The following is a 20,533-nucleotide window of genomic DNA, read 5'->3' as shown; positions in this document are numbered from 1 at the left end:
GATTAAAAAGGCATTTCCACCTTGTGAATGGTGCATCAGGGGTGTAGTAACCAGGAAAAAAAATACTATATTGAATACTTAAGACAAAATGAAAGTTTAAGAAAAGATTAACTGACCAATGCCTTTTTTCCTGCAACAGTCCTACAAATCCTTTGTAAACTTCAGTTCACTGAGATTTAAATTGTCTGAACTACTGGAACTCACTTTCTTGGAAGATTCTTCATGAATTGCTCTGAGTTTATAACAAAACTTCTCAAAAACATTTCATGATAAAAGTTCTGGAGTACTTTTAACATGAATCTATACATTGGAGACAAGGCAGTTGTGCTTTCATCATCATCCAGAGGAGTGGGTGTGTGTGACCTTGACACTAAGAGTAGACTTAAACAGTGCTAAATATCATCCTCCCTCCCCTTGCTGCAGTGCAATTTTAAGCGTGTTTATTCACTGGCTTTTCCATTGAGATCTCCATCTCTTCCATCAATTTCTTGTTCACCTCCATCTGTTGCATTCTCAATTACTCTTCTGCCTCCAGATCTACGTGGTGGGGCAAAAGATACTGGTTCATTTCCTCTCCTGCAATAACAAAATAAAATCAGATGTTAGGTCATTTACAGCCCTCACAAATAATCATAGAGTTTTGTAACAGTACCTGTGGGTCTGAGGTTTTTAAAACAAAAACAGCCAAGAACTGTGGGCACCTAACATAGTTGTCTTCTCTGTAGCATCTGAAGCTAGTATGTGGACAGATTGAGACTCCCACTTGCTTGGAACTGTGATGGGATTCCTGTTCTTGTCCTTGAAGTCTATTCTAAATTGATTCATCTGCTCCAAATGCCCTAAATTCCTTTCTATTTTTTTTTTTCCCCTTTGGGACTACAACTGAATGTCCTTAGAAGGGATTGGGAAAAATGAATTGCTTATCCCCCACATCACTAGTGGAGTACTGATCCTGCATTTCTCAAAGATCAAGAAGACACAGAAAGCTCATGCTGAATTTTTAGTCTGAATAAGCTCACCAGTTACAGAAGACTAGTGAGGCCAGAGACTGGAGCAGTGCTGTAGATGTCAGTGGGTGTTTTCTGATCCCACAGTCAGGCTGTGTTGCTCAGAGTACCACAGGTGCTGTGACGTGGTGTTCTAGGCTGTGAGTAGCTCCAGCCTTTTCCACAATGGGGAGGAAGCCATCACTGTGTTTTGGAACTGTTATAATTCATGTGCTGACGCTCAGTAGAGACAATGTGTGATAGAAAAGCTCGCAGAAAATGTTTTTTTCCCATGTTACCCCTTTTCTTTTCCCTTTTCCCTCCCATCCCCATAGATTTCATAGCTACAGCCCAAGCCAGGGACACTTTGGTCCTCAAGGTTAATATCTTTGGGAGGTGTGAGCAAGTGAGACAGAAGATGAGTATGTCTCATCTTGGCCTTCATTGCTTGTGTGCTACAAAACATTGGAGTTTTGTAACATGGCCTCTCACTTGCTCTTAATTAAGCAAACCTTTGTAAAGGCTTGAGACCACAGACATAAGCAACAAAATAAATTCATGATCACTGAATGTTATGCCAAAATGACTAATTTGGTATTAAAATGTATCCAACTCTGCACTTTTGGGTACAGCAATCATGTGTAAATATTTAAAGGCTTGTCTTGTCCTTGCAAAAGACTAAGCCAGAGTTGTCCTTTCTGCAGCAGCTATTCAAGTTCAAAGTTCTGTCTTCCATATTAGGAAGCAGATAAGAATGTTGGCTGGCCTAAATTATTTTAGAGTACAAACCAAACCTGTGTTTCCAAGATAGAACACATTGCGTACGTATATAGTTCTTGTTTTGTTTTTCCAACCCTTTATGGTAACTTAATTTTGATGTGAGCAAGCAACTTGCTGGATACTAACACTTAAGATCTACTCTTAGCCTTAGTTCTTCTGAGGCACGTATTAGAAGACTTTAAGATAAGGGTATGTTTCTACTCTGTTGTGTTTGACAGATGAAACCAGAAGCATCTACTATTTCATGATGGCAGGTATTTGTTACTAAGCTCTGGTTAGGTCAATACATTTGTTTGATCTTGTCAATGAAGATCTCTGTCTTCATCAGGAAGAGCTCTTTGGATCCCTTCCCTCCTTGGGCTCTTGCTATCTAGACTTACATACAAGGCATTTGTCAAATGGCTTTTTACACTCTTGTAGTTCATTGGAGTACTATAAAAGAACATGTTACTGGTGGAGAGTAACAGAGTGTAACCAAGTCTTGCAGTACAGTTTTGGCTACAAAGAAAGTGAACTTCCTTCAAATTGGTATTGGTCCCATTTATAAATAATTTTTAAATCTGTTAATCTAAAACAGGTTTATGGCTTTGATAATATTCTTGTGATCATCTGCATCAGTACTTTTAGAGTAATGCATACAGCTGAGGCAAGGCCTAAGCATTAGTGTTTTGCTTAGCATCTATTTAGTCTACCTTTGAACAAGTGCTACTGGAGTGATGCTTCAATCACGCTCTGGGAAAATTAGGCTGACTAAAAGGCACATGCAAGGACAAGACAGCTTCTTTAAATATTTGTGTATTCACAGCGAAATTCAGCATATGTAAAATAGAAGATATACAAATATTACAAGGCAGTAGCTCTTTAATTTTTGCAACAGCAGGTGTCATTTCTAGTTCTACAGAATGTGATGAGGTGTGATGTAATGCTGTGCTGTATTACAGTGTTCACGTTAATTTCTGTCTGTGCTTTACGTTTCAGTAGCAGTAGACAAGCAACACACTGTAGACAAGCAAGGTAATGTCTGCAAAATAGTTTTAAAAGCCTTAGTAATAGCTGTTTGTAAGCAACCACAGGCACAGTGCTATGTAACAAAAGGCACAATTTCCTTTTATTCATGATTGGATGGCATAAATGTGTAATAAACCACATGCAAACAAGGTATTCTAAAATCTTGTGAATTAGGTAGGATCTTACCTTAGACTCAACATTACAATATGCTTAAGAAATAATGTGAAACACTTAACATGCTGTGACACTTCATGTTCATTAGTGCTTTAAATCAATTTTACTAATTAATAGTGTATTTGATTTGCAAATTTTTCATCTTTGGCTGTAAATAGGTGCAAAAAAAAAAAAAAGACAATTGACATGCAGAAAATGTCAGAGTACTTTATTGGGTACTCTGTTGGTAGAGCTTATAAGAAGTGAGAATGCAACACTGGTAAGTCTACGTCAGTACGTAGCCTACTTGTAAAAAAAGTTGTATTGCTGATGAACAGCTGATGATAGCTAGATTATTGTAATATTTGTTTCTTTTTAAAAAAAATTAATGCCAAGATATCCAAGCCTTCACAGTTTGCAGAAACCTCACATAATTTTTACTTGGGCCAAAGAAAATGGAATTTGTACGACACAAGCTAGCTGCAAAGTTGAAGGCATGGTACCTGCTTAGTCATGCGAAGGTTCCTGTGTCCCTCTGAAACAGAGATAAAGAATCCCGGGCAGTTATACTAAGCACATAGTCATGATCAGAGGTAGGTATATTACTTTTAAATAATTAAACAAAGTACATTACCGCCAATTACAGTACATTCAGGTCAAACAAAAAAATAATCTGCTATTCAATGTAAATATCCTTTTCTATATAAAAAAGGCTGAATGCAGCAGCTATTTTGTAACAGAGCCAGTAGTGTGTACCAACCAAGGTGGTACTAACAGAGAAGGCTACCACATCCCTAACTCTTTGCTTTGAAGTATCTACGTCTGAAGTTGCATGCATGTCAATGGAAAAACTCAACTACAGCAGCAAGAACACAACTAGGCAGGTGCTTTAGTTTCATTGGAATTACTTTTTGTTTTTAGGTAGAAAGCAGAGTTCTACAGTTTGATGATGCAGATACAGAAATTTCCTATGAATCAAGTCAGCCTGTGTTTCTGTCTTAGTGTTTTCAGACCCAACAAGTGCAGGAAAACTCAGGTATGTATCTGACTGCTCTGATCTTTTTCCCAGTCAGTTTTAATAAGGAAAATGCAAAATAATATTTTGGTCTTTCCTTGGTCTGATGACCCTATATAAGGAAAGGTGAGGTTCAGAAACCTTTGAATGAGAGTTGTATAACCTGCTTTGCCTTTTGCTGTCTGTGAAAATGCACAAGACTTATCACAGTCATTACATATGAGCTGTGTGTGTGTGTGTAAGTATGAAAAGCATGACCATTTCTACCCATTTGTAACTGTAGAAATTTATATGGCCACAGGAGTATTTTCAAAAGCAACCAAGCCTAATTCTGTTCCTATTTAAGTCAACAGCAGTTTTGGATAGAAAAGTAGTAAGGCCTGTGCCATGTTGTCACAGTTGTTGATCTCTCAGCTAAAATCCTGACTACTGCAGTCCATGATATGCACTTCACCTTCTGACTTTGGCTTCTTGTTGCATTTGCCAAGCTAACACTGCAAAGTTACTCCTTGTGTTCATTATCTGTGCCTGTTTGTTACTTGAATAGATTATTTTATTTTTTACTTCCTTAGTTTAATGCTAAATTTTCAATTTTTCCTCAAACAATGGCACTCTACCTTAGCTTGCTCTTCAGTGCTGCAACCTCCCGGCCCAGGGCGTCGTTGCTCTCAGTAGCTTCATCCAGCTCCCTCTGCAGCTTCCTGCGGTTTGCATTGATACGTTGAGACTCCTCCTCAGCCTCCTCCAGCTGCCTTTTCAGCTGCTTGAGTCGTAGGTTGCCCTTCTCAGCCTACAAGACAAAATTAAAGTAATTCTTCAGGTTGAAATACATCTGATAGCTTTAGATTCTCATTTAAATTTCATATTTCTATTCATATTTCTATTGAGAGTTTTCTCCTCTATCAAAGGCAAAACTTAAAATCTAAAAACGTAAATATAACTACTTTGTGGGAGTTCAATTTGCTGATGCAAACTTAATTCTTTATTTTGCTACACAGTCCTGACTCTGCATTTCTGGTTTGCAGGTTGATACGTGTTATGTAAAGTTAAATATCTCAATAGGGTACAAAATGTGATCATGGTCTCCATTTTTGTACCAAAAGGGATGTTGTGCAGAGTCCTATATATCACAGTCAGACTGTTGGTCTATTGACAAGGGCTAGTGCTTTGGCACTTCTCTCAGCATGGAAGAAAAATCAAATTGTCACATCTTTTAGCAAAAGGCTTTATAGTTGTCCTAGCACAGACCCTTCTTGAGGTATAACACGGAATCTTGCTTTTTTAGGAAAGGCAGAAATCTGAAAATTTTTAGTAAAACTAGAAAATGTCTGTGCCCTTGGCTAACACCTTTATGATGCAGACTCATACCTGATCTCTGTATTGCTCTGCTTGTTTTTTCTCGTCCTCCACCTGCAGCAATGCATCCTTCAACTTCTTGTCCTTCTGGCGTAATGTCTTGGCTGCAGCCTGCTTCTCTCTGCAAATGACAGTGCAACATTTGGTGATGTGGCTTGATGTGGCACCAAGGAACCATATGGTAAAGGCCTATCTGAATGTAACAGATGAATTCTAAGCAAGATGTAAATGTCTTTGATTAAAAACAAACAAACAAACAAAAAAAACAATGTGTTTTTGCTGCATGATAAGTTCCTGAGGGGATAAGGAGATCTAAAACACAAATTGACTTCCTCAGGAAATAGTCCTACAAATGGCAGTGTATGATAGAGAATCTGCTAGGGTCACGTGGTAAAGTAAGGGGGCAGATTCTTACCATTACCAATAGAACTTTTCAGCAACAAAATGATTTTTTACTCACAGTCTGTAATAACTCCAATTTTAGTGGCCATGTCTCTAAGGAATGTTATGCGGGGAGAGAATTTACCAAACATTAATGGTTCTGAGAACCTGATTACACAAATATATATGCATTTGTTTACTTTGTTTCATTAACTGGAACAATAAATGGATGTCTATGCCCTCTGCAAGCCTAAGTACCTGGCCTCCTGTTCCAATTGCTCTTCAAGAGAAGCAATTTTGGCTTCCAGAGCAGCAATTGTGCTTTTGAATTTAGACTTCACGGCTCCCTCCATCTCTTGCAGTTTACTCCTCAGCTCCTTGTTCTGCCTCTCCAATTGCTGCCTGGCATTTTCATTCTTCTGTGCGGTTGCTCGTTCTGTTGCCAGCTCATTGTTCAGTTGCTCTGCCTGCAAGGGCAAGAATGGATGTTGTCAAAAGCGTTGTGTACTTTCAGGGAAAATCAGGTGGTGATTCATGGTGGCAGTTCTCCAAATATATTTTCAAAGCCACAGATAACTTTCACTGGAATACAAACAAAGTGACACACGTGCTGTAATGAGCTCTACCTGCTGCACCGCTTTCCTCATGCGATCACTCATTGTCTCTATGTTGCTGTGCTCTTCATCTAGCTCTTCCTCCAGCTGGGCAATTCTTGCCTCTAGGCGCCGTTTCTCATCCTGTAGGATTGTTCTGTAAGTTTAAATTTAAGAAGTGTACAGTTATGGCTCTGACCAATTGAACACACATAAAGCTATTAGGAACTACCTATGATTCACCAGGAAAAGAAAATCAGATAGCGAAACCATTCAGATGCATACATGTTGTATTGTTAAGACTGGATATCTGTTGGGACATGAATACACCTTCTTTTGGGAACCGTGCAATTTTCAGCAGCATGCTTATAGCTCTGTGAATAATCCAATCTATTCTTACCTTCCAGAAGCAGCACTTGCAAGTTCCTCTGCCATCTCTTCTTTCTCCAGATCTGCTTGTTTGCGAGCTCTCTCTGCAGCAGCCAGATCCTAGGAGTGAAGAAAAATGCAGCATAGCAAAGAAATGAGCAAGTGTTCTCACAAAGTTACACAACTATGAACTCTCAAAAACTGGTGTAAGCTTGGTTATCTGGTTAATGGAATAAACACTTAAATCATAAATGTCTGGGAAGAATGTCTAGCTATTGAGAACAATTTGTATTGGATCGTAGAGTTGACTTCCCTTTAAACCCAAATTGTGCTTTCCTCCAAGGTGAGCTTGACCTGGCTATGCTCAGATGTATATTCAACAACGCCACTGGAGAGCATGAAACATATTACAAATTTTGTTTTTAATTTTCCATCTCTGGCTATTATATCATATCAATGCAGTTCTGTCTAGCTACTGAAGATCTTGTATATTCTGTGTAATACTGCTTTAAAAGTTTTCCATTTTACCTCTTGAAGCTGGATGAGTTCAGCTTCAAGGTTCTTGGCTTTCTTCTCATTTTCTCTGGCTGTAGCGAATATTTCTTCTCTGGCAGCCCGTGCATCATCCAGGTCTCGTTGGTAGTCCTTCATCTGAGCCTTGTTGAAAAGAATAACGAAAGTTTATTTTTGTCTAGTTTTACAACAACATCAATGCAAAGAAATGTGCACATAATAGGACACAAGCATAGTAGAACCACAAAGCCTTTGTGTATTTTCTGTAGAGATCAGCTAGCATATGCTGAGAGACTCTTAATTATTCTAAAGAGAGTGATGCTTCCACTTGTGTGCTGTAGTTTTTGTAATGCCTATTGACCTTATTTCCCTTGCATGTTTGCGGGTGTGCCATCTTAATCTTTATGAATATTTCAATTCTTTGTTTATCTGTCAGCATATGACAAAAGAGTAGAAAAAACTGGATTTGTGGGTTTTACATACCTGTAGTTTGCGAAGTTGTTTGATGGCTTCTTCCCGAGCTTTGTTAGCAGAATCAACTTGGCTTTCTAGATCTTTGACATCAACCTCCAACTTCTTTCTGGCTGCAGCTGCCAGGGCGCGTTGCTTCCGCTCATCTTCCAGTTCCGTTTCATGTTCGTGGAGCTGATTGTTAGAGAAGACACGTATAGAAAGCATTCTTCAATACTCTTAAACACTCTGTGAGTCTGGATAACCTGCATAATCTGTGTCTATTAACTGTGGTATTACTAGCAGTTAAAATGCATTTCCATTTTCAAAAATTGAAGATTCTCCAAAGGAGTCAGCATTGTGGGCCTGTACTTTTGGAAATAAGATGACTATGGGATTTCTCCTAGCTGTAACAATGCTACTGTACAAATAGGCTCTGTCCTGTCTGTTTCCCTTTCCAATACTTTAGTATCTATTTCATGTACTTTAGGAAGGCAGACATATCAGAAACTGTCTTATTTCACTTGTTCTAAGAACACAGGAAAATATTTACTGTGCTAGGGAAAATAATTCACGTGTTTTCTACTGTATTGACTGTAGTGTTGACTTGCTACATCTGTTAGCAACTGTGTGCTTGCTACTGAAATGCAAAATATAATACTGTTATGCCATCTTTATATATATAATGCTTTCTTATTATAGTGAAGTGCTTTACTAATGGCATGAGCCTGGGAACATTCAGGTTTTTTGGTTTTGTTACTGTGTTTGTAATAGTAAAATGATACCTGTTTAAGGAGTTGTCTCCTCTTCTCCTCATTCTGTTCATCTCTGGCTTGTAAATCTCTTTCAAACTGGCTTTTCATGGCTTGCATATTGACTTCCAACCGAAGTTTGGCATCTTCAGCAGCCTGTAACTCATCCTCTAACTCTTCTAATTGTGTCTTCATTTCTTCTACTTGCTGTTCAAGTGTCCGTTTAGACTTCTCCAATTCATGGACCTTTTAAGCAATGAAATAGATTTGTTATACAAAAATAAATCCAGTTAAACCCAGCTTATTTTCTATATAGGTCACATCTGAAAATATCAGCTGCAGACAGTGAATGAGCTAATTTGAGTTAATTGCATTTTTTGTATACTTAGTCTCCCTTGAAACAACCTGAGATTCTTTACACTTTATTATGTACTGATTTTAATCAGTCAAGTATCAGCAGTGAATTTAGTTAGTTCGTATTAGAAGTGATATTATCACTGTAATAAAAGAAGTGATCGGTAATGTAACAGTGGAAATTTGCTGCAGCTATACAAGTACATGTTAAGCTGGTGGTAAGGTCACATCACTAAAATGACATCTGCAGAGTTTACCACTTAAAAGTTCTTTATTAAATTACTAAATGAATTAGAAAGTCTTTAATATTTTCCAGTCTTAGAAATCAATCTTCAGGCTTGAAGCCATGTTAAGAATAAAAGTAACTTCCAGTTACTTTGCCAAGTCCCTTGAAGGTTTGGATGCAAATGGAACAAACTTGGAGTTCTGCACAAAATACCTGATCTTGCTGAATGAATCTGTGTGCTACAGAAAGCTCCCCACACTGAAAACAATTATCTGTTTGTTAGCTGCTGTTCTAACTTACTGTGAAAATCATTCTGAGCCCAAAACTTACATTCTTGCCAACATCATCTTTGGAGCTAACAAGGTCTTCCATTTCAGCTTTCAACATTTTGTTTGTTCTCTCCAGTTCTTCTTTGGCTTCCAATGCCTCTTCAAGTGCACGGGCCAAGGACAGAGCCTTTGTTTCTTTTTCTCTAGCTTCAGCTTCTGCTCTATCCCTTTCATCTGCATATTTTGAAGAGATGTTTTTCTCTTCAGCCAGCATCTATAAAGTGATAGTGTTAACATAGGAATATTAGTATAAGGTTTTCTTCTGTTACAACTTTCTTGTCAGTTGATAAGGACAAAGAGAAATGTGCATTTTGATTAATACATATAAATAGAAATTAACTGCTATATGACATGTTTAATTCAAGTTTAAGTTATTTTTTTTGACGCTGCTTTATCTTTCACTATCATCTTTTAGTTGATTCCCTGCAAGTCACAGAGAAGTCAGGAGATAGCACAGCAAAAGAGAATCTTAAATCCACACCTGATCAAACTTCTTCTGCTTCTTCTCCAGGTTGGAGACCAGCTGACGCTGGTTATCTAAGTCCACCACAAGGTCATCCAGCTCCTGCTGGAGTCTGTTCTTGGTTTTTTCCAGTTTGTCATAAGAAGCAGCTTTTTCCTCAAACTGTTGTGTGAGACTTTCAATTTCCCTCTGGAATTTCTTTTTACCTTCTTCCATAGTTTCTATCGTAGCAGTAAATTCTTGTAGCTTCTTCTTAGAGTCGGAGAGCTGAAATTTGAATTCAGAGAAGAAATCATTATATCAGTGACAACAAAGCTTGGCACAGAAGGGGAGTAGGAGAAAACCAAGACCACAGAACCTCTAATTTGACCCAGGCAGACTACTTGCCTACTATGCACATACAGGCCAAGTGTGAAAAACTGCCTTGGGACCTCTTTAAATATATATTTATGCTAAAGATACTCTTCAGCATAAAGAAGAAGATAAAGAAGTCTTCTGTCTCCATTGATGCCATCTGGGCTAACAACACAAGTTCCTGAAGATCTATATATTGTGCTAGGATTCCTGTCTGAAGCCTCTGGAATTACTGACACAACTTGGTGATAGAGGTAATGATTTAGGTATGGCACTGATACCTGTATTGTCAGTGTAGAAATATGTCTCTCCAGATTTTGTTTGGCTTCTACTTCTTCATCCAACTGCTCCTGCAAGCTGTTCTTATCATCCTCTAACTGACGGAGCTTTGTAGTCACGTTCAACTTCTGCCGTGTTTCTTCCTGAAGCAGCTCCTACAGTAATCACATCAACCAGCAAGACAGTCATTAGCTGAGGCCTTCTTACAGCATTTCTTGAAATTGTAGATGAGCTGTTACTACATACAAGTTTACCTGTGTGTCTTGTAGCTGAGATCCTAAGGTTGCCACATCTTTAGTTAATTTGATATTCTTGCTTTCTGCTTCATTGAGCAAACTGGTAACATTTTCAACCTCAATCTGTGAGAGACCAAAGTGAAAGAACACTCAGTTATTTTGTGCAACTTTAACAACTTCCTCTGCTTAGTTTGCTCTGGATCAAAGTCTCAATGTTTGAAGGGGTTCTGAATATGCTGCTATGCTTTTTGAGTCATCTTGAGCACTAAAAGTGTTTCTAGTTCATAGGAGAATCATAAACTTTGTAGCAATTCTTCTGGACAATATGTGGGGCTCTGTGGAATTAAATCCTACACAGAAAATCTGTAGTGTCTGCGTGTTGTGTCTGCACATTGTGGCATATGTATTAAGACGCCGTTTTTGTCTGGAGTTTACCTTAGCATTTTATTACTATATATCATAGCCTGTTTCTATTCATAAGACAATGCTAATATATTGTATGTACCACAGTAACAGACAGCATTTCTAGGAATTCACTTGTGAAAAATAGTATTGTTCAGGTGAATAGCAGAAATGCTGAAAATTCATCTCCTGTTTTTCCTTCAACTTCCAGTGAATTGCAAAAGGGCATGAGGATTTCCCTGTATTTTCCTTTCTCTTTTCAGGTTTGGGAGAACCTGATATATTTTGGATATATTTTCTTATTTATCAATTAACTTACAATTAGTGAGAGAAGCTTACTGCTGCTATGAACAAACTTGTAACTGTGGTTGATCAGTATTGCTGGGCATTGCAAATCTACCAAAGAGCTACTTAAAAATATTTTTAGTTGTTCTCTTTTTGGGAACTAAATCACAAATAAGTAAGCATTCCACTTCCGTTTTCATTTTTCTGGATGCATCTTATGAGTTTAATGCAGTTTAATCAATTTCCAAAATCCTTATTTTTATTGACATTCACCACCACACAGCAATAAACAAACAGGATCTTTGTAAAATATGCAGCACTGTCACTGAAACAGTGGTGGCATTACACAACACAGGGAATTGTAAGACTAACAACTCTCACTTCCATGAGTGGTTGTAATTGTTTAATGGTGTGATAACTGAAATAGGAGCCTTACAATTGAACCCCACCCAAAAGAAAAAAAAAAAGAGTGTTCTAACTGAAGTCAATAAGGCAAGGATTCCTCCAGATGTACTTCCAATGAACTTAGTCTAACTGGTCTACTCAAGTCCAAGGTGTCATAGTAAAAGCTCGAACCCCCCTTTTACCTGCAGCTTGTGAACTTTTTCATTGAGTTCTGTCCGAACACGCTCTCCATCAGTGTATTTAGACTGTAAATCTTGCAGCTGTACTTCCAGCTTCTTCTTTTTGTGCTCTACGTCTTGTTTGGCCTGACTCAGGCTCCTGACTTCATTAGCCAGATCAGCATTATCTTTCTCGAGTGTCTGTTTGGTCTTATCCAAGTTTGCTTTAGCCTACAAACATGAAGAAAGAGTTTTTGTAAAAGGAATTCGTATTACTTAGTGGGTGGTTATCAGTGGGATGGATTGCTATTTACCCGTTTAAATTGCTCCAGCTGCTCCGTTAGTTCTTCCACAGCTTGAGTGTGCTTTTGTCTCATCTCCTGGACTTGGGCTTCGTGAGTTCGAGTCTCCTCCTCCAGAGCTCTCTTCAGCACAGTGACTTCTTGTTCACGCTTTGCTCTGCAAGAAGACATACATAAATGGAGAGGAGCACCTAGGAGCGTTCCAGTCACTGGGAAAATGGCACTCCAACATAGTTGTAAAGTCAGACTAATTACAAGTTATATCACGTTGAGAGATAATGCAAAAATGAACTTAAAGAAATTCTGTGAGGTAGTTTTCACAGGATATATGACAGACAAGATCAGAAGAAGTTGTACTGAGATCAGTTAACAGAAATGGGTTTCCTGCGTGAAACATCAGGCGAAAAGAGTTTCGACTGTTGAGTACAAGACTGAATTATTAAGATGCCTAAGACAGACAATTAGATACCTAGTTCCAGGAAAAAAAAAATAGCCTAGGTAACCTGAAGATTGTCTATATGTTGGAGACTATCACTATGAAAGTCTAGAATTGTTCCATCTGCGGGCAAAGTCTCCATACCTGAGCTCTTGCTGGGTGGCTGTGGTATCCAAAGTATCTTCAAGCTCTGTCTTAAGAGCCTCCAGCTCTTCACCTAAGTCTCTCTTCTGTTTTTCTGCTTTGTTTCTTGCAGCTTTCTCAGATTCCAAGTCTTCCTGGAGATCAGAGATGTGAGATTCCAATTCTCGGATCTTCTTGAGGGCGTTGTTCTTCAGACTAGTTTCCTCTTCAAGCCTGGAAAAAAAGTGTTTAATTTTCTGTATTAAAAAATATTTCATTTTCAGGACATCAGTGTATAGAGATTAAAGGTTTATGTTCAAGGTGCGATTTTAATCTTAATAAACTGGAAATACTTAGTTGTACATGGTTACTTCAGTAGGAATCGTGGTTTATGCTTTTTGCCTATCAATTGTGTTGCTACTTTTTATTCTTTACTTGGCAGTATTATCAAGGCCTTACGAAAGAAGTGTTTTCATTGCTGTCTGGGCATAAGGTTGTTTATGAAAAAACAATAGCGTAAGTATCTTCAGCAGAAAGTCAGGCAGGATGTACTCAGTGTCTGGAAAGAGATATGTGTTTCAGCCTGGGATTTTTAACTTGTATGCAGATTCAGGAGCAAATACCTGGCTAGAGCAGCCTGCAGCTCTTCCTCCTTTTTGGCTAGCTGTGCCTTCAGCTCAGCAATTTGTGCCTGGAGCTCTGCAATTTGCTCATGCAGATCACTTGACTCTCCTTCTAACTTCCTCTTTGTTTTCTCCAGTTCTTGTCTGGTCTTCTCTTCCTTTTTCAGTCGCACTGAAAAAGTAAAGATTTGGGTCATGAGAGTGGGCTTGTGCAAGGAGCTTTCATCTGATCTTGAACTTGGATGCAGAAATGTTCTGGTCTTCAGTGAGGCTATATATTTAAGTGCAAGTTACTGTCTTTCTGAAGCAACATGCAAAACTTTGCTATCATCACTTATTTCCAGCCACTAAAAATATATATATTTATATTTCTCCAGAAACACTTTTTTCCCCCAAATTCCACTCCTCTACTATTTATGTGTATAAAGAAAAGCTATCTATGGTTTATGCATCTTGGGGTTTCAGAGATTGTCATTCACAAAATGGTTTCAGCATATGAAAGTGGATAACACATAGTTTTTAGAAGTTTGCTCCAGATTCTCTGTAGGGTTTTATTGTTGTTTATTTTTTATATGTACCAAAGCAAATATCTGACATAAAGCATCATTGTTCATATTACCTTCCAGTTCTGAAATCATAGATTCATGTTTGTTCTTTAGCTTTGTAAGATTTTTGGCTTTTTCTTCCTCTTCAGCAAGATTTGTTGTTAGGTCACTTACTCTTTCCTCAAGGAGTTTTCTTTCCTGAAGAAGAGTAAAATAGTTTTGTTAACAGAAGTGTCTGTCATCGGTTATCATGAAGCATCTCTATACCAAATAAAAAATGTCCAGTATACTGTCTTTGGATACTGTGAGATTGTAGCAGTACGTTTCAATTTGTTGAGTACAGAGGGGCTGGAAAGCAGTATTGAAATTTCCCATGTTCTTTAATCAGCTGTTATTAGAATCTTACACCCACTTTGGCTGGTAAGTGAAGAGCATATTCAGAGGAGTGTCCCCTTCAAGAAGTACTTGAATACATGTTTATTTCCAATTTTAATCATGAAATCTTAGCTTTTCAACCAAACATGTTCCAATGACTGTGCTTGACTATTGTGGGGATTTTCTTTAAGATACTGTCACCACAGAGGATCTCAATACTAGTATTTTTCACAATTCTGAATTATTCAAGAAAGCATGGAAACTTACTTATCAGAAACTTACTCAGTACAGGCTGGCCTGCTGGTCTGGTAAATGTTTACACATGAAACTCAATAATCAGAAGTATACCCTTTCCTCATCTAACTAAAGAGATTTTCTCTCATCCTGGACTATTTTCGCAAAGTAAGAAAATGGGCCCACGATGCTTACCTTTGTTAGCTTGTTATTCTGATCTTCCATGATAAGAATGTCATCTTCCATTTTCTTTATCTTGCCATCTGCTGTAACTTTTTCAAGTTGCAGTTTCTGTCTCGCAGCTTCTTCTTCTTCCAGCTGTTCCTCCAGGTCCTTTGAAGGGAAAAAGAAATCATGAATTCTGGAAATAAAATACAATTTAAATTACAGGCAATGCATAATGTTTGTCAGTCTATGTGGGGTATGTTACAGAGTTGGTTGTTTTTACTAAGAAGTAGACTATCTGTAATACTTTTTGACTTAGAAAGATTTACTGAAACAGTCTTTTTTACAGAAAATAATTTAAAATTGGGGTAGAGAAAGATGATATATAAAGAATTCTGGATGAAAGAGCATAAATCTGTTTGTTACTACTTCAGTGGCATTAAACACATTCTACTAAGGGCTGCATAGCAGGGTCTTTCATTGGCAAACCTCAGGTCCTATCTCCTGCTGTTCTCTGAGATACAAGTTACTGTGTCTGTTTGTTGCTTATGCTTCCTTACCAGCATTTGTTGTTGCATCTTTTTCTTCTCTGCCTGCAACTGTTGGCTGCGTTCCTCCTCTTCCTCAATTCTGGCCTCCATCTCATGCAGAATCTCTTCCAGCTCTTGCTTTTTTGCAGCTAAACGGACTCTCATCTCTTCAGCTTCAGCATACAGTTCAGTTTCTGCCTGAAGTTTCTCCTGAAGGAGGTTCTTCTCTTCACAAAGCTATGGAGATGAAATGTATAGGCAGTTAAAATTTAGGTTGCAAGTTGTCCCCACAGAGTCTTTCTACTAGTCATGATATACACATAGGTAGCTGTACCACAAGTCTTTCTGCAGATACCAGGCTTCTGCGGAAGTTACTGGGAGTTTGCACTGAACTTTTGTTCTGGACCATTGCTATGAATACAATGGTAAGTACAAAGAAAACAGACCTCTTTATCCTAATAGCTTCTGGAAACTGTAAGAGAGTGGCTAATATTTCGGAGAGGCTTAGATCTGTCAGTCACCTGGGTGTGTTTCTGCTCCAGTTCCTTCAGTTCAGCCTCTGCTTTCTGTTGTCTTTCCTTAGTTCTTTGCAATTCTTCATCCTTGGCCTGCATTTCTTCCTCTTGGCGGGTGACCTGTAGCAATGGTTTCACCTGAAAACAAAAAGAAAATTAAGAATCATACCAGCAACTTATTTTACTGAATACAGCACTTAATGGTGTCAGGATGACTGGTGCTGGTGGTAGCACTACCTGCTGCCGTTCAGGTAGTTGGCAAATAATGTCTAACCACACTTGGCGTAAACATCTTTAAACCAGCAAGCCCTGGCAGCATTCATAACCATTTCTGCATTCATTCTTGAAATCTTGTGAGCACCTCTAGTTCCAGTAGTATCACTTGCTGAAAGACTAGAAGGCTGGTTTTGTGCACAGAGAATGTACAGAGGCTGTAACTGCTGCATAGAAAGCCATTCTTGCGAATAACAACCAAGCCTCTCCACTCACTGGGAAAACACTTAAATTGTTAGAGTGGCTAGAAGGAAGTTAGGGAACTCCTGAGTCCACATTACCGCGCGTTTCACAACATTCTGGTTCTTGTTCTAATTATCAATTTGTGTGAAATTATTTCATTTTGGGCAACTAAAATAGTCATACTAAATTTTACGTAGATCTCCGCTTAATTAGTTTTTCATCCCAAGATAAAACTAACTTTAAAGTTAAGTGTTATAAGAATATCCAGAGTGTCTTTTAATCCAAAGTTCTGTGAAGCTAATGAAGCCCTTGCTGTCATCTGTGATGAGCTGAGCAGGGAGTGTGCCTGACATGACTTGTTATCTTGTGCAGTCCATTACTTTTGTAAAGCTGAGATTCACAGACAGCAGTTACTCACTTTGGTGAACAGTCTCCACCATTGCCAGTTCCTCAGCTTCAGGTAAGCAGCACAGTTTCTTTGGATAACCTTCATTGCAGTCAGCTGTTGCTGTCTCTTGGCAAAGGCCCTGTGATAAGAAGCACAAAGCAAATTTGTTTAGTCTGAGAATATAGATTGTAAGACAAACATATTAAGCAAAGCCATGGCATGAGACCCTGCTGATTTGAGAAATCTGCACAAGTTCTTTTGTCACTTAAACAGTACCTCTGCTTTCTCAAGAAAAAGTGTTTAGATCTGTTTAGATTTCCAGTATTTTATTTAGTCTTTGGGGGTTTTTTTGGTTTGTTTGTTTCTTTTTGTGCTCAGTAAATATGCATACTTTTCGGTTTGTGCCAATAGTTCTGGATATGAAGTATATGGGCATTGAGAGCACACACTGGTTATCTCTATTGAAACCTGTTATGTTTAAATTTATTTGATCATCAATTTTGAAAGCCTTGATAGTGTGCAGAAAAAGGCTATTGCTGTTAATAGTTTGGTGATATGTATTAACTGAGAGTGTGCCAAGTGACTCCAGTGCTTCATGCTCTAACTGCGTAAGAAATCATGTTTTGTTTTACAAATGCCAGTGGTACTGCTATTTATATTGCAACAGTGCAAAAGGTTCCATTTGTAGGCTATAATACACCTTGTCCTACTAGTAGAAATGTGTTTAAATGATGGGTTGTTGCCTAGAATGCTTCCTGTATGGAGAGTTTAAGTAGCCTCACAATGTAATTGCTTCTCTGTAACTATACTAGTAAGCTACTTCTGGGCAAGAAATGAGTTCTTTTAGGTAAACACTGAAACACAAGTTGAATTGTAAAGCAATACTAGCAAAACTAGCTAATAATAAAACGTCTGAATATCTTCAGTTTGTTATGCAGAGAACTAAAGCTACTGTAGATAACCCACTGCCAAATATATATTTTTTGTTAGTACATATTCTTACTTTCTGGCCAGGTAGCCTCGGCACTGAGCCTGGAAGGCAATAATGACGTCTGTGATCTTCAGGTCTCTCTCTTCTTCCAGGTGTGCCAGAACACCAGTTCTGAAGAAGATTTTACTCTGTCCAATTCTGTACAAGTTGGGATCAAGTTCCAGTGCTTTGATCTGGAGGGAAACAGGGACATTTGTTAATTCCAGTGCTGAAGTTTAGAATATTAAAAATTATCATTCTTTTCATTCCCAACAGTTTTTATATAAGAGATATAGATCTGATTATCAATAGGATCAAAGTTGTTTTCCTTACCATCAGTATGCAAGCCTGCTTCCCATCCATGAATCCTTTAGGAATAGCATTTGCAGCAAGAATTTCATATCTGCCAGAAGACACAAATGTTAGAGAGGTGGAAAAATGTTAGATTATTTTGTACAGGCAAACAGTATACAAGCCCTTTTAAACCCTACGTAAGGACTGAGCAAGGGATTCCTACCGCTGACGGAATTCCTGGAAGACAATCCTGTTGGGGAACCCTTGCCGGCAGATGCGAATACCTTCCAAGACACCATTGCAGCGCAACTGCTCCAGCACTAAATGGGCATCAAGTTTGCCAGCCTGAAAAGGAAACAAAAAGTATCTTTAGCACAGTAGAAATTTGCAAAGATGTTGCTAGCACATATCTACGTTTGAAGACATCTTTCAGTTCTGCAGTGTGCGCTAATAGTGTGCCAAGAGTCTGACGTTTGATATTTACCCTTTTTTCATGATTTGGAATGATGCAGCGGACAAAGTTGGGATTGGTATTCCTTAAGGTGGTCATCAGTTTAGTCAGCTGCTCCTTATAGAGTTGGCCCACAGTACGGAACATGCCTTTTTTGGTTTTGGAAGAGCTAGGCAGTGAACTTTCAGTCATCTTGGCCATCTGGTCTAGACCAACAATACGATCCACTGCAATATAAAAAAGAACATGTGAGTGGGAATGCTTGTATAAATTGTCTTCACCTCGCGTTACACTTTTCACTGCCATTGCTAAAGTGCACCTTCCAGAAGAGGACTAAAATACTTTTGATGCAATTGAAGCATGCTAATGAAAGCATTAGAAGATATTTCTGGGTAAATAGCCTACTTCTGTCTAACTCAAAAATAAGGGTTTTTGTTAACTAGTGGAAGAATGGAACAATTGAATGCACAGCACGTATTTTATGGCTGCTCTACAAGGACAGTCCTGCAAAGTATCCCTACTAGTAGGTTGTGTCACAATGTGTGACAACCATTAAGTATGTATCATGTAGTATGCATCTTCAAGATCCATGGAAAATTTTTAAACAAATGCAGTGTTTTCTATACATACAGATATTCTTCTGGTTGAGTTTATTTGAGATAAAACTTTGGTGAAGAGAATTGTAGTAGAATTTTTTTGGGAGAGGAACATGTAAGTTAAGGACTGCACACAGTCTTTCATAACAGCAGTGACAGTGTATTAAGTGAGCTGTCTGATATCTTCCATAACATTATAGTAGCATAATGAATATTTTTTATTGCGTTGCTGAATAATATTAAGTAAGGAAATTATTTTGATAGTATTTAGCTATCTAATATGCTTTTCATAACTATTTAGAAAAGAGTCTTGTCTCTTAGATCAATCTCTTCCACTCTTATCAATTTCACGCTTGTTGCCCACTCTCCTAAGGGAGAGCTGGCAGAACAGTTCTAGTACAAGTTTCTCCCTTTAAACCACATTAATGGTTTAGAGTTGTGATTCATACCGTCTTTCCAAAGGTCTGCCACAAATTTGTCTGAAGACTGGTTCAGCAGAGAAGTCACATTGTCATTTAGTGGATCCATGTTCTTTGTCAGCCAGGCGCTTGCATTGTAGGTAACCTACAGAAAACAATGCTGGGTCAAAAATCTGTTTTGCCAGAAATATGGCAGAGCCAAGAACACAGGGCACTGTTCTAACATAAAATAATCTAAAAACTAGTAAGATTTGAAAAGCTTTCTATAGTTGAGAGCTGAGTTGAATACTTGTTCTTGCATGTACTTCCATCTAAAGAGATTTTTTTTGCAGACATACCATGGCAGACTTGCAGAGGAACCACTATGCCTTTAAAAATCTGTTTGCTAGAGAGGAATCCAAGTTACTTGGATATTCAAAACCGCAGTGCTGGTTATTTTTGTTTTCATGTGAGCTTAGCACAGCCATGAATGTTGTGCGATTCTTATTCCCCATCTTTTGTAATTGAAGCCCTTAATATATACGTTATATAACTAAAGCCATCCCTATCAATGGGAGAACAAGATTGATTCATTGTTGGTCAAACAGTAAAAAAGAAACAAAGTTCTGTAAGTCAGTGTGGCTGTCTCTCTCATACCTTTCCTGCATAGTGCAGTATGCAGAACTCAGTTTTATCCTTGAGTTGTTTGGACTTCTGGAATTTGGGATGGTTGCCTTGTTCTTGAATTAGTTTCTCCACAAAGGAAGTGTCAGTAGCTTTGGGGAACCAGCACTCCTCATCCAGCAGAGCTAGGACACCTGGCGGGTTGGTCTGCAACATGAGCAATACCAGATCAGTATAATGAAAGCCGGAGACAAAGAAAGAACACCACCTTCTTTTTGCTTTGTTACTCATCGTCCCAGGCAACAACAATCTGAAATATCTTAAATGCTTCTCATATTGATACGTAATGGATCCTGATGAAACCTACATAGTATCCCATCTATACAAATACAAACTTACCGGTCTTTCAATTAGCTCAATGCAAGGTTGCAGGTCAAGGCCAAAGTCAATGAAATTCCATTCAATGCCCTCACGTTGATATTCCTCTTGCTCCAATATAAACATTGTGTGGTTGAAAAGCTGCTGAAGTTTCTCATTAGTGTAATTGATGCACAGCTGCTCAAAGGAATTGATCTGTGAAGAGGACAAAAGAATTGTATTTCTGATGTTAGAAAGACACCTAAAAGAGGCATCGTAAATGTCAAGATAAAAATTGCTATAT

At 38.3% G+C, this 20,533-nt stretch overlaps 1 protein-coding gene across 2 annotated transcripts in view; it reads right to left on the bottom strand.

The window, feature by feature from the left end:
- Window positions 1-440: 440 nt before the first annotated feature.
- The window catches only part of MYH11 (myosin heavy chain 11), a gene marked incomplete at both ends in the record, with an annotated part of 49,332 nt that continues 29,239 nt past the window's right edge, over window positions 441-20,533 (bottom strand). For both annotated transcript variants that reach the window (XM_079543034.1, XM_079543035.1), the window contains 29 exons: window positions 441-576; window positions 4,560-4,732; window positions 5,311-5,419; window positions 5,938-6,146; window positions 6,306-6,429; window positions 6,673-6,761; window positions 7,170-7,298; window positions 7,638-7,799; window positions 8,390-8,602; window positions 9,267-9,479; window positions 9,747-9,995; window positions 10,364-10,516; window positions 10,616-10,720; window positions 11,872-12,078; window positions 12,162-12,306; window positions 12,730-12,942; window positions 13,332-13,503; window positions 13,951-14,074; window positions 14,681-14,818; window positions 15,211-15,417; window positions 15,702-15,833; window positions 16,570-16,678; window positions 17,543-17,703; window positions 17,843-17,912; window positions 18,027-18,148; window positions 18,288-18,481; window positions 19,300-19,414; window positions 19,906-20,079; window positions 20,272-20,445. In XM_079543034.1, coding sequence (XP_079399160.1) covers window positions 441-576; window positions 4,560-4,732; window positions 5,311-5,419; window positions 5,938-6,146; window positions 6,306-6,429; window positions 6,673-6,761; window positions 7,170-7,298; window positions 7,638-7,799; window positions 8,390-8,602; window positions 9,267-9,479; window positions 9,747-9,995; window positions 10,364-10,516; window positions 10,616-10,720; window positions 11,872-12,078; window positions 12,162-12,306; window positions 12,730-12,942; window positions 13,332-13,503; window positions 13,951-14,074; window positions 14,681-14,818; window positions 15,211-15,417; window positions 15,702-15,833; window positions 16,570-16,678; window positions 17,543-17,703; window positions 17,843-17,912; window positions 18,027-18,148; window positions 18,288-18,481; window positions 19,300-19,414; window positions 19,906-20,079; window positions 20,272-20,445 — 4,521 coding nt within the window. The remainder of the gene's footprint in view (window positions 577-4,559; window positions 4,733-5,310; window positions 5,420-5,937; window positions 6,147-6,305; window positions 6,430-6,672; window positions 6,762-7,169; window positions 7,299-7,637; window positions 7,800-8,389; window positions 8,603-9,266; window positions 9,480-9,746; window positions 9,996-10,363; window positions 10,517-10,615; window positions 10,721-11,871; window positions 12,079-12,161; window positions 12,307-12,729; window positions 12,943-13,331; window positions 13,504-13,950; window positions 14,075-14,680; window positions 14,819-15,210; window positions 15,418-15,701; window positions 15,834-16,569; window positions 16,679-17,542; window positions 17,704-17,842; window positions 17,913-18,026; window positions 18,149-18,287; window positions 18,482-19,299; window positions 19,415-19,905; window positions 20,080-20,271; window positions 20,446-20,533) is intronic.

This window comes from Tetrao urogallus (genome assembly GCF_951394365.1).
Source record: "Tetrao urogallus genome assembly, chromosome: 15".
Classification (NCBI taxonomy): Eukaryota; Metazoa; Chordata; class Aves; order Galliformes; family Phasianidae; genus Tetrao; species Tetrao urogallus.
This window is presented reverse-complemented; position numbering and strand designations above follow the sequence as displayed.